The sequence below is a fragment of the Leptidea sinapis genome, chromosome 44 (assembly GCF_905404315.1).
Source record: "Leptidea sinapis chromosome 44, ilLepSina1.1, whole genome shotgun sequence".
NCBI lineage: Eukaryota > Metazoa > Arthropoda > Insecta > Lepidoptera > Pieridae > Leptidea > Leptidea sinapis.
In genome coordinates, this window is record NC_066308.1 from 1,718,932 (window position 1) to 1,738,620 (window position 19,689).

Sequence of the window (19,689 nt, forward strand, 5' to 3'; positions counted from 1 at the left end):
CTCATTCGTTCAGAGAATAAGCATACCAAGCCATACCACAGCAATCGCAAACATAAAATCTGTAGAATTTTTAAGAAAACTTTTAAATATTTTCTTATGATGTAATATCTGGAACACATATTATATATAATGATGAAATAGAGAATATACAATCAAAATTTGCACCATCGGCATTATGGTTCGAGTTATGGGAGAATCCTGTAGCCACCATAAAAAAAATGTAACAAAAAAACAACCAACTTCAAAAACACTTATATTCATATATAGATATTATAATATGCACTAAATAGTATAAAAATAATTGCGTATTTTATACAAACTAATTAATCTAATTCTAGTTACGATTATTGTTATTTTTTGAATCGGTGTCCTCCTGCCGCGGCCCGCTCTCGCCTCTCGCCTCCTCACGTCAGGCGTGTGACTCAAGCACATCTCACCTATAACTTTATATATAGTTACAAACCTACCTTGACTGACAGCGACTCCAAAATAACAATAAGGTAACTAGATTTAGATTAATTAATTAGATGGTATAAGAATACGCAATTATCTTTATACATTTTGGTGCATATTATAATATCTATTGTTTTGGAAGTGTTTTTTGAATTCGGTTGTTTTTTGTTAAAATTTATTTTTTATATATATTGTTGCGTAGCAACCCTTCGAAGTATATGACGAGAGTTGTCAAACTTCAAGACATTGTTAATTTCAACAGCTCCGTCAGCATTACTCGTAGTTCAGCGGAAAAGTGTTTACTTTAGACGCTGTAGACCCGGGTTCGATACACCTACCAGTGTATGGATTTTTTTGGGTTTTGTGAAGTTAAAGGAAATTTCTAGTTAGTTCAGGATCAAATCGAACAGAAAAAAAGGGATGGAAAATGTGTAAGCAGGATAAAAATAGTTAAAAGAATTTTCTAGTACAATTTAAATTTAAAGATGGTATGGGAGAATCATTTTGAAAATAGAACGGATCCGGGGGTATATAAGCCGTACTAAGCGTGGCCTAGAGCAGTTCTAGTTCTGACTCGAAAGTGTAAAGAAGAAGAAGAAGAAAAGAAGAAGTAGTGAAAAGTGGAAGTGTTCTAAGAAGAAGAAGACAGAAGAGAAGTAGTGTTCGGTGCAGTGTGACGCGTTGAAGGTACCGCCGCCCACAAGAGGATCAGCGGCAGACCGGCGAAGTGCAAGTTCAGAAAAAGTGAACGCAAATAAAGACTCGTTCCTATAAGCGGAGTATTATTTCCAATCCCTGACCCACTCCCGTGTCAATTGGTGTCAGAAGTGGGATTGGAAAGATGCCATTAGTGCCCAGGAACGAGAAGGGAGTGACCACGCGAGCGGGAGCAGCTGCAGCGGCAGAGGACGAGTCACAACAAGCATCCGGCTCTGGACTCAGTGCGATCGTGTCAGCACCGCAGGTTCCTGCCGTAGACATCAGCGCGCTCATGCAGCAGATGGCCGCCATGATGCAAAAGCAAGCGCGCCGACAGGAGGAGCAGCTGCGGAGCTTGCAAGAGGAACAAGCGCGCCGACAGGAGGAGCAAGCGCGCCGACAGGAAGAGCAAGCGCGCCGACAGGAGGAGCAGCTGCGGGGCTTGCAAGAGGAACAAGCGCGCCGACAGGAGGAGCAAGTGCGCCGACAGGAAGAGCAAGCGCGCCGACAGGAGGAGCAAGCGCGCCGACAGGAGGAGCAGCTGCGGGGCTTGCAAGAGGAACAAGCGCTCCGACAGGAGGAGCAAGTGCGTTGACAGGAGGAGCAGCTGCGAGCCTTGCAGGAAGAGCAAGCACGTCGACAGGAGGAGCAGCTGCGAGGTCTGCATGAAGGCCTCTCCAAGGAAATTTTATCAGTGGTGCAGAAAAACTCCGCCCGGATTGACGCTGTAGAAAAGGAGATCGCCAGGATTGACACTGTAGAAAAGGAGATCGCCCGGATAGACACTGTGGAAAGGAAGATGGGGGAGATGGAAGCAACTATTCATCAGCTCAATAGGAAGGTCGTGTGTGGGGGTCCTTCAGCCAACCCAGGAGTCACCTGCGGAATCACATCGACCAGAAGTTTGAAAGTATCCCCCTACGACGGCAAGTCTTCCTGGGCCGCCTTCAAGCTACAATTAGAGACGGTCAGAAGAGCAAGTGGTTGGAGTGACCTAGAAGCACACTCTGCCCTCACACTAGCGCTCCGTGATAAAACAATTTCCGTATTGGAAGCACTCGGCGCTGGGAAGGAGGAAGTAACCTATACGGACCTTCTTAACGCGTTGGAGGCACGTTATGGCGATAAACACCTTGAGCATGTGTATCGAGCGCAGCTTAAGGACCGCAGTCAAAGGGCCAACGAAACTCTGCAGCAGTGGTCCCTCGAAGCTGAGAAGCTAGTGCGTAAAGCATATCAGTCGTCGCCAACTGCAATAGAAGAAATGTTGCTCCAAGTGTTCATCGATGGAATACGGGACGCCGAAGTAAGAGCAGCCGTACGACTGAGTCATCATACTAGCTTGAAGGAAGCGGTGGCACATGCGTTGGAAGTGGAAGCAGTTCGCCACGATTCTCGGGGGTTGAGACTCCGCAAAATTGTACCAGCAGATTCCAGCCGAAGGCAAGCTTATAGCCCAGTATGCTATGGGTGTGGGGAGCGAGGACACATTAGGAGCACTTGCCCCAGGTGTGAGAGCATAACGCAAGGTAGGAAGGATGCGGCGGTCTCAACATCATTGCTGGAGCAGCAGGAAAACTAGAAAAGGCCAAGGCAGTGGGGTGAGCGCTGGCTGGTAGAAGCAAAGCCCCAAGGATCTTCGTTAAGCAGACATGTAACGGAAACACTTTAGTTATAGAGGGAATTATAAATGGAAAAACTTGCCGTTTCACTTTGGATACGGGAGCCTCACGTACAGTCGTTAGCCAAAGAAGACTAGAGAGCATCGGAAGACGACATATGCGAGAAAATGCAAACTTAACACTCACAACAGCTACCGGCCCGCGCATACCAGTCCAGGGAGAAAAGATCGTGGCCGTGAAAATCGGTAATACGTTGTACTGGCAAAAAGTGGTAATCGCAGATATCACAGATGACTGCATCATTGGGTTGGATTTTCTTCGAAATCGTCAGTGTACGATTAACATGAAACATGGTGTATTGAAGCATGGAGGTGAAGAAATTCCAATAAAAGGCGGAACTTTTGGGAAAGTGTTGTGCTTACGAGACACTACTTTAAATCCGAGATCGCAGACCCTAATCCCGGTAGTCCTGCCAAGAGATGACAGAGGAAGACCTTGTAAATGCGCCTTAATAGAAAGAGACACATCGGACACGAAATGGATCCCAGCCAGGACTGTTGTGGGAAACTCCCAAATTGCGATGGTTCCCGTGTTTAACCCTCATGAGGACAAGCAAATCATTAGGAAAGGAACAGTGATAGGAGGTTGTGAGGAGATAGCTTGGTTAAGAAAGTGTGAAGAAGGGAGGAAGACCGTAGCTGCAAGCCAGGATGTGAACATACAGAAACTTCTGGATGCCTGTAAGGACAATCTTACCAAGCTACAGTTAATAAAAGCGAGAAATTTCCTGCTACGCTACGCCGGGATGTTCTTGAAGAACGACGGGGACATCGGAAGAACTGGTTTGGTGAAACACAAGATCGACACAGGAGACACTGTTCCGATAAGGCAAAGACCAAGACGTATTCCGTTTGCACGTGAACAAGAAGTGGAAGACATGATTCGGGATATGAAAGAAAATGGTTTGATAGAACCGTCATCGAGTCCATGGTGTTCTCCAGTGGTTCTGGTGAAGAAGAAGGATGGATCAACTAGATTTTGTGTGGACTATCGGGCGTTTCAACGATGTAACTAAGAAAGACAGTTACCCATTGCCAAGAATCGATGACACATTAGATTCACTTTGTGGCATGACGTGGTTCTCTACTCTTGATTTGAAAAGTGGCTACTGGCAAGTCGATCTGGACCCTAAAGACAAGGAGAAGGCGGCTTTTTCAACCGGAAAAGGGTTATGGCAGTTCAAAACAATGCCTTTCGGATTATGCAACGCCCCAGCTACTTTCGAAAGGTTGATGGAGCATGTGCTGGCAGGTATGTTGGGAGAAACCTGCCTTGTCTACTTGGATGACATAATCATTATGGGACGAAGTTTTGAAGATCATCTTAAGAAGCTCGAAAAAGTCTTCACAAAACTGCAGGGTGCCAACTTGAAGTTGAGTCCAAAGAAATGTTCCTTCTTTCAACGTCAGGTGCTTACTTGGGGCACGTTATCTCGGAGCAAGGCGTTGCGACGGATCCTGCCAAGATAAGTGCTGTCAAAGACTGGCCGACGCCGACAGAAAAGACACATGTGAGAGCATTTCTAGGACTATGCTCTTATTATCGACGCTTTGTGAAAGGGTTTTCCGATGTTGCTAGGCCCTTACATCGACTGACGGAGGAGAAAAGAGCCTTTTTTGGGATGAAGAATGTGAACAAGCTTTCTTAGAGTTGAAGAAAAGACTATGTGAATCTCCTATCCTCGGATATCCTGACACAGAGGGAAGATTCATAGTGGATGCTGATGCTAGCAACACTGGAATTGGTGGAGTACTATCTCAGAAGAGAGGAGGTCAAGAAGTTGTAATTGCATACTTTAGCAAATCTTTATCAAAGCCGGAGAGAAACTACTGTGTAACTCGTAGGGAGTTACTGGCCGTGGTGAAGACATTTCAAAAAGTACTTGTTGGGTCGCAAATTCCTCGTAAGGACTGATCATGACGCCTTGAAGTGGTTACTAGAATTCAAGAATCCGGAAGGACAAGTGTCCAGATGGATTGAGCAACTTCAAGAGTATGACTTTGAAATCGAGCATCGAGGAGGAAAAAGTCATGGAAATGCAGATGCGTTATCTAGAAGACCTTGTCCGATGGAATGCAAATATTGCATTCGTCAGGAGGAGAAAGAGAATTTTATGATCCGGCTGATCAGAACAGATTCGATCGACGAGAACTGGAGCAACGATGCAATGAGGAGAGCTCAGGAAAATGATTAGAATCTTCAACCACTTTTACATTGGCTAGCAAGTGGATCATTTAAACCAAAATGGTCTGAAGTGGCTAGACACAGTACGGCTACCAAGAGTCTCTGGGCACAATGGAACAGTTTGGTGATGCATGACGGGTTGCTCTGCCGTAAATGGGAAACCCCGCAAGGAAAGGATTGCCATCTGCAACTGGTCGTTCCCAGGGAGAAGGTGAACGAGATCCTGAGAGCTTATCACGATGGTTCTTCAGGTGGACATTTGGGAATAAGAAGAACTCTCACAAAAATTAAAGAACGATTTTACTGGTTGCATTGCCGTGATGATGTGGAAGACTGGTGCCGAAAATGTAAGAGTTGTGCTGCTGTCAAAGGACCTCAGACCAGAAGCAGAGGAGCTATGAAGTTGTACAATGTTGGGGCTCCGTGGGAAAGAGTAGCTCTGGATATGGCCGGACAGTTCCCAGTCACCAAATCTGGAAACCCTTACATAATGGTGGTGATGGATTATTTCACGAAGTGGCCGGAAGCATTTGCTCTACCGAATCAAGAAGCAATTACCGTTGCGACGAAGCTGGTGAATGAAGTTTTCTGCAGATTCGGTGTGCCTTTGGAGTTGCACAGTGACCAAGGGCGGAACTTCGAATCACAAGTATTTCAAGAAGTTTGCAAGATCTTGGGAATCCATAAGACCAGAACTACGCCATATCATCCACAGTCGGACGGGATGGTGGAGAGGTTTAACCAAACATTGGAGCGACATCTGGCAAAAGTAGTGGACAGTCATCAGGATAACTGGGATGAGTACATTCCACTGTTTCTTATGTCGTATAGAAGCGCAATACACGAGACGACAACGGTGACTCCTGCGTACGCCAATTTTGGAATGGAATTGAAATTGCCAGCTGATTTACTCTCAGGCTGTCCACCGGATACTCCGAAAAGTATAACAGAATATGTGGATGAGTTACGGAAAAAGATGGTTGACATCTACGAGGAAATTAGAACAACTGGGCTTAAGGCAAGTCAACGGATGAAGACCCGCTACGATCGAAGAGCTAATATTCCTGGTTTTGAAGAGGGAACCCTGATTTGATTACACAATCCTGTAAGGCGCAAGGGGAAGTCTCCGAAGCTCCAACCAAGTTGGGAGGGACCATACAAAGTAATCATAATGATAAATTATGTGACTCTCAGGATCCAGCGTACCCCTCGAAGTCCCCCGAAAATCGTACATGTCGATCGGGTGGCTAAGTACTACGGAAGCAACGATGATCGGGACGATCATGTCTTGGGAGGGGGCAGTGTTGCGTAGCAACCCTTCGAAGTATATGACGAGAGTTGTCAAACTTCAAGACATTGTTAATTTCAACAGCTCCGTCAGCATTACTCGTAGCTCAGCGGAAAAGTGTTTACTTTAGACGCTGTAGACCCGGGTTCGATACACCTACCAGTGTATGGATTTTTTTGGGTTTTGTGAAGTTAAAGGAAATTTCTAGTTAGTTCAGGATCAAATCGAACAGAAAAAAAGGGATGGAAAATGTGTAAGCAGGATAAAAATAGTTAAAAGAATTTTCTAGTACAATTTAAATTTAAAGATGGTATGGGAGAATCATTTTGAAAATAGAATGGATCCGGGGGTATATAAGCCGTACTAAGCGTGGCCTAGAGCAGTTCTAGTTCTGACTCGAAAGTGTAAAGAAGAAGAAGAAGAAAAGAAGAAGTAGTGAAAAGTGGAAGTGTTCTAAGAAGAAGAAGACAGAAGAGAAGTAGTGTTCGGTGCAGTGTGACGCGTTGAAGGTACCGCCGCCCACAAGAGGAACAGCGGCAGACCGGCGAAGTGCAAGTTCAGAAAAAGTGAACGCAAATAAAGACTCGTTCCTATAAGCGGAGTATTATTTCCAATCCCTGACCCACTCCCGTGTCAATATAATTTGTCTAAATATGTATAGATCTACTAAATCGCAATGCAGCAATGAAAGTAAGCGCTTTGCAATTTGATTACAGACAGAAATTCTGCCACAGATCGCACCCTTACTGTAAGTCGTTAAGGAGTTCCATTGATCATCATATTCGACTACAACAATTACTTGACCTCTCAGAACTCAGATATCCGGATAGCATTATCTGCCCATCAAAATGACGTTAGTGTACCGCGAAATGACTTCGAATTCAGATAGCGTGTTTGTTTCGCCTAAGCTTATTAGTAGGTATGTCGACGAGATTTGAACATTATTATCTCTATTTGAAATTTGGCTTAAAATTATGCTTTTTATAAGCGACTAGCTGACCCGACGGACGTTGTTCTGTATATAATAAATAAAATAATGTTTAAAATAAAAATATGAATTTGTCAATAATATATCATAACATCAAAAATTACTTCGTAAAATATACACCCTGCTGTCGTAATGAAATTGTTTCACAGCAGAACTGTCAAACCGTGCGTCAATAAATTCTCTCATAAAAATTATGTACACATCAAAGGAAAAACAAATTTGTTGTTTTTATTTAATTTAGCAGCATTTTCCTATTTATTCATCTTTTAAACCTTCTCTGGATTTCCACAAATAATTCAAGACCTAAATTTGCCAAATCGGTCCAGCCGTTATCGAGTTTTAGCGAGACTAACGAACAGCAATTCATTTTTATATATATAGAAGATTCTGATTTTACTAAAGAAAAATCAGAATATTTCTAATACAAGCTATAACTCAAGAAAATTATAGTTTTACAACAGAGTCATAAACTATTATCTGATATTGTTATTTTATTATTTGATCAATATCGTATTGAAATGCGAAAAATATTGAATAGGTTCATAGAATAAAGCGAAATGTAGGTTCTCATAATGAATCAAGCTGTTTTAGTCGCTCTAATACTATCTTTAACAGCTGTGAATTCATCAATATTTTCCAAATTTAAGGAGAATGAACATTTTCTCGATAATGAAAATACACAGACTAGTGCAGAAGATATTAAAGTTGCAAGAAGTAAAGCAAATCTAATTCGATCACTTAAAACAAAAAAATACAGTGATGAACATTTGCCAGCACTTCCTAAAATTCCTAAATATGAAATGCAAAAGTTAGGTAGAGATTTAAATTTACCCTGGGGTCGAAACGGGCGTAGGAAAGCATATTCTAATGATGAATCAGACAGTGTTTCTAGCTCCAGTATAGAAGGTCAAAACTGGAAGGACGAATGGAAAGAACATTGGCTTATGAAAAAGTTGGAGGCGATAAATTCGACACTACCAAAGGGGGATACAGTAAATATGGTAGCTGCAAGTAAGTCCAATTAATTGTTAATAATAATTGATTAAGAAATTCGAATATCGAATTTTCAACTCGTTAAGATTTTAAGCGTTAAATTAAACAAAATTCTATAAGTCATTATGAAATACAGGAAGAAATGAAAATTATCTAAAGTATTTTAATATTGGATTTTTATTTCGAATCTTGTTAATTGGTAGTGGAAAAAGCAAATTATTAATATTAGAATAATACAATAGTTGACATTTACTTAATTAATTACCTTTCTATAGGACCCTGGGGAGTGCCCTGCGGCGATCCAAACCAGCACGACTCCCCGTGGGGATCTTGCATGCTACCACTTGAATGTGAAGCTGAATACAGAATTTATCGAGGTGATTATTTTTGCGGCCGAACGAAATTTATTTGCTGTGCGTTGCTTGTTTCTAACTACGACCTAAACGCCGGCTTCGATGTATCCTTTACGGCCTCAAGTTTAGCTACTAGTTCCGACGAAAAAAAGAATAGAGACAGGGGAACTAAAGAAAGCAACCGACGTAAAAAAAGAAGAGATCAGAAAAGACGTAGAAGGCAGAGAATAAAACGGAAGCGTGCAATAAAACGTACAATAAGGAAAATAATAAATGAAATTACAAAAATATTGAACAGATCATTCAGGAATGGCACAAGCGCCAGAAAGAAGAAAACTAAGCAATTAAAGAAATTTATTAAGTACTTGAAGAAAAAACATAAGAAGGATCGTAAGTCGGTAAAGGAGCTTCATGAAATGGAGATGATTAATATCGATGCAGCGTTGCAGAAACGGCTCGATGAAATAAGAGCAATGAATAAGGAATATATCTCGAACTCAACATTCAGAGATATAATTGTAAATGGCACGATTAACAGGAAAGATTTGAGAATGTTAATGAGGTCACATCCTGAATTGAACGACTTGGTCGATGCTAGGAGAAGTGCGAAAAAAACTGATAGAAAGGCTTTTGACGTGGAACTTGGTTTCCTCTATTACTAATAAAATATCCATTGGAATATATTTAACAAAAATACACAAAAATCAGTACAAAAATAAATTGAATAACTATACTAATGTCGACTTGCCTACATTGCTCTCAACATAGGTGATCTGTCCTGCAAACACCTTATCCCTTTATTTGAGCACAATCTAGGACCATTACTAGCCACTGCTTATTAAATAAACATCTACCGTCACTAAACCGTTTCTCCAATACATGGAACATCTCATAATAAGCGAGGATTATAGGCAATTGTGCTGTGAAGAGTGAGGACAATTGCGCGTACGGGTCACCTGATGCTAATAATTGATCATCACCGTCCACATTTTTTACCGTTGCCAGCTTTTTAGGAAGGTGCACGCACTTTTTTTGAAGGTACCCAAATCGTATCGTTCTGGAAATACCACGCAAGGAATCCCATTTCAATAAGGGATCTGTTGAGTTTTTTTTATCTCATTTTTTCCAATCCACCTATAAGAATTACGTATTGGTATGTATAGATGTCTATTTGTATTAATGTGACAAATAAGCATTTTGATTGTAGGTACGTTTTGAATAATTGATGATTAATGATTGATTGAAGAAATGCAAATTTGGTTTTCATTGATGGTTGACATATCTAAAATTTGGGTACTAACAGTGATATTATAATATTATAATAGGTAGATATGTCACTAGCGCGCCGAATATTAATCCCCTAAATGGAGTCAATTGGTTCCTTTGGTCGTAGGCTCTCTCTCGATACGAAAACGGTACACACGCGTTTATTGTTGACAGAATTGCTTACAATTTCATATAGGTACAACCTTAAAATGTCGTCTTGTGTTATGGGAAGATGCACTAATTACGAAAGTGAAAAAAAAAATCATAGGATTACATACCATAGTTAAGAAATCATGAATTATAATATTTTATTTGATTTCATTATTTATCTAACAAAATAAATATGTCGCCATGACAACGCCGATTGCCGCCAAGCCGATCATAGATTAACGTACAGAAATGACAAAATATTAATGCGGCTGCCGGATGTGGATAGCCACATGCCGTCCTTATTAGATCTTCTGCTGACTACACATCCCGATGGTTACCAGGTCTTTGTCGACGCCCCTCTCGGAACGTCCGACCATTGCCTGGTCAGGAGTGTAGTGCCTATCCGACGCCAACGTCGCAGACCACCAGCGACCCGCCGCGTTTGGCACTACTAGTCAGCAGATTGGGATAGGATGCGTTCCTTTTTTGCATCCTACCCTTGGGGCAAGGTTTGTTTCCCTTCGGATGATCCTAGTGCCTGCGCCGTCACTTATTGAACGTCAAAATCTACCACCCATTCAAAAGAGACTGCCTCAGACCTGAGAAGAATGGGCACAAGAAACTCAGCGGGCTTTTTTTTTTATATAAAATATGGATTACAATGTAATATCGTACAATAAACATTAATAATTAAAGAGCCTGAGGGTGTTCGCTTTAATCCCAGTCCGTGGTGTCATTAAGGAAATCGTTTATGCTATAATAACCTTTCCCACACAAACGTTTTTTAACAATTCTTTTAAATTTCGTAACACATTTGTTTTGTACATTTTCTGGGATCATATTGTAGAAGCATATACATCGACCAACAAAAGACTTACTAACTCGACCCAACCGAGTAGTAGGCATAACAAGTTTATGTTTGTTCCTCGTGTTAACATTATGAATGTCACAGTTTCTAGAAAATTCCTCAATGTGCTTATGAACATACAAAACATTATCAAAAATGTATTGAGAAGCAACAGTCGAAATGTTTATTTCTTTAAATTTTTCTCTTAATGATTCTTTAGGACCTAGGTTATAAATCGCGCGAATAGCCCTCTTCTGCAGCACAAAGATAGTATTAATATCGGCCGCACTGCCCCATAACAATATACCATAGGACATAATACTATGAAAATAACTAAAGTATACTAATCTCGCCGTATCTATGTCAGTTAACCGTCTGATTTTCTTAACCGCATATGCTGCAGAACTAAGCCTATTCGCCAATCCTTCAATACTCAACAGAAGATTCGGAATGTAAGTGAATTAAATATAATAATGAAAAGCATATAATGAAAAGAACTTTCATCTAACCAATTTTGATAATTCTTTTTTTTTATTTTTGAAAGATGGTGCTCTCCGTGTCCGGTCCCATTTTAATTTGGTCTAGTTCTTACAACCATGAGACATGGCAACATGAGAAAACTATATAAGCCTTAAATTTGCATTAAGTATTTGTGCGACAAATGGATGAATAATTCAATATCACGCCAACCGATTTGATGTTTTTTTTTATTGGAAAGGATATACTTCAAGGTAGTTTTACGAGAGTTTAATTAAGTTTATGGTATTCATCACAAATTAAAAATAACAAACACCTCAATTCTTAGGGGCAAATTAACGATACTCAGCCGAATTTTTATATGCTATCCGGATATTCGAATCATCTACCGTAACGTCGTTATACTCAAGTAATCGTGGTCGAATATGATGATTAATGGAACCCCTTAACGGATTACTTACTTTACTCATTATCTGTAGCAGAATTACTAACTTTCTGTACTCGTATTGCAATGCGCTTACGTTCGTTGCTGCATTGGACCATGACGCAATGTTCTATCTATTTTTGCACTCTTCGCAAGTCTCCTTTGAAATTGTCCCCTAGGTAGATTTCCTCTATTGAGATAGGAGTATCTTCCTGACTTCTTGACTTGGTTTCATTAAACAGCGCTGTCTCATATGAGCAGTTGGTGTACTTCAGATTCCTTAAAAATCTAAAAAAAGGATTGTGTGGTTTAATAAAACTACGGTAAAAGTGAAACTTTATTAAAGCAAATAATAGTTTCACTTTAATAAATAACAACATTTAAATTAGACACTGACAAAAACAAACAAAAAAGCGTGGAGCACTGGCACAAATGAGTAAAAGTCTTTATACTACACGGTCAGCTGCTGCTAACTATAGGCGTCACCCGACCGTCACGCCACATGCAACACACAGATGAAAAAGTTTGAGTCGATGTAATAAAAGTTCCAATTTAAAAAATTTACAAAAAACAACGAAACAACTTCAAAATATTTTTCCAATATTATATGCACTAAAAAGTAATAAATTAATTGCGTATTTTTCTGCAAATCAATATGATATATTTATATATAATAAATAATTCTTGCATTTTTATTTGGTTCCAATAAACCTGTTCGTCCTAATTTTATTCCATTTTTTAGTATAATGGACTAAAGCTCTACCAACTACAATATTTTTTACCTCCTAATTCGTGCTACGAGATACTAAGTCCAACCCCTTTGTTTGTTTGCCCCAAAGTTTGACGTTGGGCCAAATAAATAAATGGGTTACCCGATAAAGAAGCAAGATCAATAGCTTTGTCTCGTTATATCTCAGCCTAAGTTGTATACCGCTTGTCCTTTCTATTTGTAATGAAGTTATCGAAGCTACTTCTGTAGCGTTAATATTCTAAGAGCGTTAATATCCTAAGGCATTATACCATTGGAAATGTCTGTAGCAGTCGAGTTTTGTTTTTTCGTATTACATGTGCTGCTTAAGTAGCTATTATATTAGTAATTAGTAACTTTTACATTGGTTTTAGTAATATACAATTACTACACTCATTAGTAATAATCGATATACAATCTGTAGGTAAAGATAAAAAAAAGGATTGTGTGGTTTTATGAACCACGGTAAAAGTGACACTTTTTTTCACATTATAGACAATTAACTAAAAGTTTTTGGAATAATATTCCATTAAGCGTATAAAAATCGTTTTATCAACCTTAATTTTAAACTTGGAAAATTGGAATGATGATGGGAAATAATAATGAAAAAAACTACGATTAAAAAAACCGACTTCAAAAACTAAAAAGTATCAAATAACTAAAAATTTAATTTAATACACCTTTACCTTTAATATTAATAAAATGCTATTATTTATATATGCTACCTATTGATAGGTTTTAAGTCGGTGTCAAGCGCTTAACTAAATAAAACTTAATATTATAAACAATTTACTTACTGTAATTATTAAGGTTGTCTGGCGACGCGTGTCTATCCGCTTGGATTGTTTTGTTCTAGACGAAGCTATCCCGCTTAAAGTCACGCGTGGCGAGTGTAGGTACTTACTATTACATTTTGCTTGGCACCGACTTCAAAGCTATCAATATATAGCACATACAAATAATAGTATTTTATTAATATTAAAGGTAAAGTTGTATTAAATTTAATTTTTAGTTATTTGATACTTTTCAGATTTTGAAGTCGGATTTTTTAAATCTAAGTAGTTTTTTTTTAATAATTATAATTGATAATCAACCTGAATGAAAACTCCTAAAAAAGCCGTACACAAAAACAATTATATCATAGACATAAACAAAAAATTTCTTAAAAAATGTTCATAAAATGAAAACTACTATTCTTCGTCAAACTAAAGAAAAATCACGTAAATCAGATCATAAATCTCAGAGTAATCGGTGTACATACATAAAAAAAATACCGATCGAATTGATAACCTCCTCCTTTTTGAAGTCGATTAAAAGCAAACTCAATAGCGTAGAGCACTAGCACAATTGAGTAATAGTCTATACACTACACCGTGTAGCTGCTGCGCACTATAGGCGCCGCCCGACCGTCACGCGACACTCAACACACAGACGAAAAAGTTTGAGACGATATAATAAAAGTTTCACTTTAAAAAACCGCTAAAAAAGTCTGACCCTACTTTAGATAAAATTGTAAAAATTATGGAAGTTTCTATTGTTTACATTATTCAACAAAAAGCTAGCTTTTTTCAAAACAAAAGCGGCCCACATAAGTTTTATAAGCAGGAAAGCGTAGAAAAAATGTACATAATAGGAATTCGAAAACCTTAAACACATTAGTACAGTCAGCGTCAACAATATAGCGTCGCCCATTGTATTCAAAAACACGGCAACACCACCGTTACCATATTATGTACATCGATTCACCCAAAGTGACCAAATTGATAGCGTCATCCAAAGTAGTCAAACATATCGGAACACCATAAACGTCATTAAGAACCACACAATGTTAAATAATATGGATACATTTGTGGAAGATTAAACCCGTCATCTGTCAATCTATCATTGACTGCATGTATCGTATTATAATCTAGTGAATCGTTATTTTTTTAGAGAGTTTTGCTAAGCTGCTGACATCCGCCACAATTCCGCAGTCATCTGAAAGGCAAAACAAAATTAGTTTGAAAAAAAGGGGGTCATAAATAGATCACGACAATACATCAAGCCATATCTACATATTATATTGATGTTTGGCTTTCCTCTAAAGTGCGGTTTTCAAGGAAATCTCTTCCACGTACAACCAATTACCAAACTATGGAATGAGCTTCCTTGTACGGTGTTTCCAGGATGATATTATTAACATTGGTATGGCGTATGAGCTGGCAATGGAAGTTCGGGAACGAACGAGTGTGCAGACCGTTGAAAATCAAACGCGCTATGACATTTTGCGACAATATATTTTCAGAATAAATGAATAAATTAAAAGATTAGAAAATTCACATTTTATGAGCTGCGAATTCATTGTTAAGGAAGTGACAGATAGTTTTGACAGCCAGTGACAGCCTTTCTTAATAAACTTGACACTATGTAAGGCTTATGCCTTTTAGCTTATACAGCCAATTTATATTTATAATGGAATGAATAGAATAAATGATATTTCTATATTTCTATCAGATATAATATGAGTACCTTAACGACTTGAGTGACGGTAATAATTACTAACATTGACGTTAAATTCCGATCCTATCCTTGTCTGGACATCTAGATTGGTATATTCCTATCATGATAGGAGCCGTGCGTCATCGACATTTGGACGTAAAGGTCTCTTGAAGTCACTAATATTGTTCTACCTACTAATACGTATAATACGATTACCGTACCACCAAACCAAACTTAAGCAGCAATTTTTTGTTACAAGAAGAATACTAAATTTAACCTGTTAACCGAAGGTCGCTTCATTCTTATTCTCCTTTTGTTACGAGAATAGGGCTACAGGTGACCCATTGGCACTTTGTTCTTCCATAAAGAAAATAATTAATACAATATAAAATAGTAGCAAAAGCCTATGCAGACTTTGAATGTATTTCTTTCTCACAGAATGGGGAACCCAAAATGTCCAAATATTACTCTCAATGATACACCTAACATCAGAGCGTAGATCATGTACATTGCATTAGTTTTTATTTCCCTTCAACACATGCAGCATTTACAAAGTTATAACGACGAGAAGTTTAAGCCTTTTTTTGAATTTCTGAGATTACGCGCGCTCATAATATGACGTCACACCCCCGTTCAGCCCGCGACTGCGATACGGTGCGGTGCTCGGTCCGGTGATTACGCGCGTCTTGTTAATTTTGTTTAAATCGTCCTTGTATGTATGTATGTAATGTATTTATTCATAAAAGTTACAATTTCATTTACACCAATCCCCGCAAAACTGCTTACACAGTTTGTCTGCAGGAAACTCGCTTTATATAAACATAGCTGATAAATTATTAAATTAGGTTATATTAATACAATTACTTTACGTAAATGGTTACAACGTATTTAACAAGTGTATTTTTAATAAACTTTTAAAATAAGCAAGTGTAGGCTCACGTCTTATGTCCTCTGGTAAAGTATTGAGTAAGTATGGAACTCGTTTTTTTAACGTTTTGTTCGCCTATTACCTATAGTGTGTTTGTATTTAACATAAATAATATAAATAATTGTTTATATCGGATCACACTAAAGTGAAACTGTGTAGAATGTAGAAGGATTTCTAACAAGTGGTTTTGTGAAATCTGCCAAGGGTAGATAGTTTTATGGTGGCACAATACTTCGTGGAGAATCATGATTTCACAACTGTCAAAATTCATGGAATAAAGATGAAAATATATGTTAATAATAAAAAGGTTATGCTTACTTAGAAGGTATGTCCTCTCTCTCAGGTAAGTATTTGTTCAAATATAAGCCTAACTGGAAGTGTGTGTGTTTCATTTAGTGCCTATAATGGGCGGCGATAAAAAAGTTCTAGGTAGATAGGCAATCAACATCTCGAGGTTGTCGATGATTATTTTGTGTTTTATTAGTATAAACTTAAAGAAAATGTCAATATTTACCCATATACTGTATGTAAGTCCTAGTAGGTATTTACGTAGTTATCAGTTTTCCACTAAACTTTATGCACTAAACCAGATATTTTTCATAAATTTTATTGAATGTCCGCATTAGTTTTAGCATTAAAGTTTATTTTTTATTAAAATGAGTAATATTTAAGAAATCAGTGCAGAGCAACTTGCTGGTGCAAAATTATTACTTATCATTTTTACTTCTTAATTATTAACGCCCGACGCAAAAGAGGGGTATTATAAGTTTGACCGCTCATAAACGGATAACCTGATTTCGATGACGTTTTTTGAAGTGAATATCTTACAATATGAAATGTTTTATCAGAATAGGTTAAGCCGTTCTAATAGTATAAAACGTACGTTTTGTTGTTTTTTTTTTTAATTCGAAGTGTTATATGGTTCTAGGCAAAGAGTATAATAATATATAGGTTCTAGGTCACGAAGAGAGAGCTACGGAGATGATGCCATAGAGTATAATATACAGTTAAAAAAAGAAATAATGTAAGTAGATCAAATGTGGCAAGGATAAGTAGAGAAGAAGAAGGATAAACTTATTATCAACAAATAATTACATCGGAATGGTCTTCACAGCAGTGTCTTTAGTTTTAGGGCCTATTGTATTAAGTCTGTTTACGGCTGTCATCCACTTTTTCCTCATTTTTGAGTCCTCAGGCACTTAAAAATAGAGTTTATCAGGTGTTGAATTGAAGCACTGAGGCACAACATAGTATTAATTTTTCCATGTTTACCACTGAGAACTTTATAATCTTGATTTTTACTGCGCAGCGGCGTGCGAAAGCACGACTGTTGAATGACCGGGGGTGTTATGTCATCGGCGAGTAAATAAAGTAAAGAATTTTTGTCAGACCTATTGTACAATATTCTACAATAACATAGTAAAATGTTTAATAACTTACGAAACGACAATATCAATTGAATAATCCATTATCTGCAATTTTTATTTAAACGAACTGCTTTACAAAAAATGCGTGAATACGTGCTTTGATCAAATATGGGAGGCCTCAGATACAATTACTATCACTTTTATTGCGCTTTATTCACAAAATAAATATTTAAAATATATTATTATATTATATTTATATTAAATATTATATTTATATTAAATATGAAAACTAAGGTATGTCAATTATTAAATAATTTTGAATAATTATTACATAATCATATACACTTTAGATACATCTTATGATCACTAGCAGAAGGAAGGAGGGGTAGGTATTTATTAGCGTAGACCTATTTGGATTTTACAAGAAAGTGATTTATCTGAGTATGAATATGTACTCTGTGGTAGCAGTGCATGGAATAGAATTACCTAAATTATTTACTCTGTGGTGCGTAGATTGTCACTGTATGTTATTTGTTGACGTTTTATTTGGCATTAAAATTAACCAACCAATTGTCATTTTAGTTTTCATTCAACTTACAATTACGGACAAGTTGCGGTAGGTACAAATTTTTGCGTGTTTAAAATTAAGTTTAAGTTCGATGAATTATTTGTGACGAAATTAGTGTAGTGAAAATGACATTTATAAATTAAGATAACGGTCAATTCGGTGTTAAAATAAGTCTTTTGTTTATTAAAGTGTATTATATTAGTGAGTATTATGAACTTTGAGGACTATGAAACTCTACCGACCCAGAATTCCATCACACACATGACAGCCGGAGCAATCGCAGGGGTGATGGAGCATTGCGTCATGTACCCATTGGACTCGGTCAAGGTGAGTTCGGTGCCTGGAACTGGCTTCAGGCCTGGTGCATTCAAAAAATTGCGACGTCTCCTGGCATCTGTTTGACACATAACCTAAAACGTGTTATTACAACTTTCGTGTTACGAAACCACTTCTTCTGTATTTTCACATTCTTTGAATTAGGTTTACCTTAAAATCTATCACGATATTTTAAAATATATACTTAAAAGTTTTGTTCGCAGGTATTGTTATTGTTGCACTTACATGATTTTTCATCATATTTTTAAGATTTTTATTAAACTGTAAGTTACAAATAATATTATATTAATATTTATTATTTAATTCTACTTTTCGGGTTATATAACTCGAGGCTCTGAATCAGTATATACTATTTAAGAAATACCTATTGGATTAAAATTTACTTAATGTTTTTTTTTTCAGCTAAAAAATTTTAACTGTAAATTTTTTCAAAGTTAAGTTTAAAAATTATTAGTGACCCAACATTGCTTTTCTTCAGTTATTTAATTTAGTAAAGCCTTATTCTATGAATCATCAATATAGCTTTCACAACATATACCCAAATATGACTTGCATATATAATAAATAAATATGTATGCAATGATTATATTATTGCAAATTTTGTAGAAATGTCTTATTTTCTGATAATCTAATACAGCTCAATAAGCTTTATCTAACCTAATATATTACATATAGCTTTCTATAGGTCAAATAATGTTTCTGTTATAACCCTGTTTGGTTGATCCATTATAAACAAATATACACAAAAGGTCTTAATTTTATTTATTTAAGTAATATTACATAAACTATAAATCTTACACTAATCATTAATTAATTATTACAAACTTTAACAATAAAAATATGCAAATTTTATACAAAAAGCTGAATGAATAAAATATATTATTACTGAGAAGATATAATAAGAATGTTTAACACAAGAAATAGGAGGAAAACAAAAGTAATTGCAGTTTTACATAAGTAGTGCTTCTAATAATTAATTAATATATATGAAAATTCAATTTATGAAAACAATTTTTAACAATTTGACGAGAAAATAAGTAACATTCATCAGTCATATATTTAGATGTTTATTAGACCATCTTAAAGCTATATTGAAACTTACACATTATTATTGATGTATTTTTTAATTCAGGCAAATAATGAAATCCAAAGAATACCTTTAAATGTGCCAACATTATTCCTATTAATTGATAAGAATGTGCTTGTCTGTTGGTAAAACCATCTAAAAACATAAATGTTTTTATTTGATTAAAGTTTAATTTCTTATCTAATAGTATACTGAACAAATATAAAGCCATGTGCATCAAGCATATTTATGTCTTTCTATTGAAAGGTAATAAAGAGTATTTATTTTGTTCATTTTAAGTAAATTTGTTAGTTTAGGTTTACTTTATAATAAGTATGAATACAAAACTTTAGCTGTAAAAGTAACTAACAGGATGCTAGTTACAACAATGCCT

At 37.0% G+C, this 19,689-nt stretch overlaps 2 protein-coding genes across 3 annotated transcripts in view; both read left to right on the forward strand.

Moving 5' to 3' along the window:
- The first annotated feature begins 7,771 nt into the window (after nt 1-7,771).
- Nucleotides 7,772-10,222, forward strand: LOC126977341 (uncharacterized). The gene is made up of 2 exons (XM_050826110.1): nt 7,772-8,305; nt 8,563-10,222. The coding sequence occupies exons 1-2, from the start codon at nt 7,867-7,869 to the stop codon at nt 9,300-9,302; spliced, it is 1,179 nt and encodes a 392-aa protein (XP_050682067.1). The 5' UTR covers nt 7,772-7,866; the 3' UTR covers nt 9,303-10,222.
- A 7,685-nt stretch (nt 10,223-17,907) lies between these two features.
- The window catches only part of LOC126977339 (mitoferrin), a 63,092-nt gene continuing 61,310 nt past the window's right edge, over nt 17,908-19,689 (forward strand). For both annotated transcript variants that reach the window (XM_050826106.1, XM_050826107.1), the window contains exon 1: nt 17,908-18,220. In XM_050826106.1, coding sequence (XP_050682063.1) covers nt 18,104-18,220 — 117 coding nt within the window. In that variant the 5' untranslated portion in view covers nt 17,908-18,103. The remainder of the gene's footprint in view (nt 18,221-19,689) is intronic.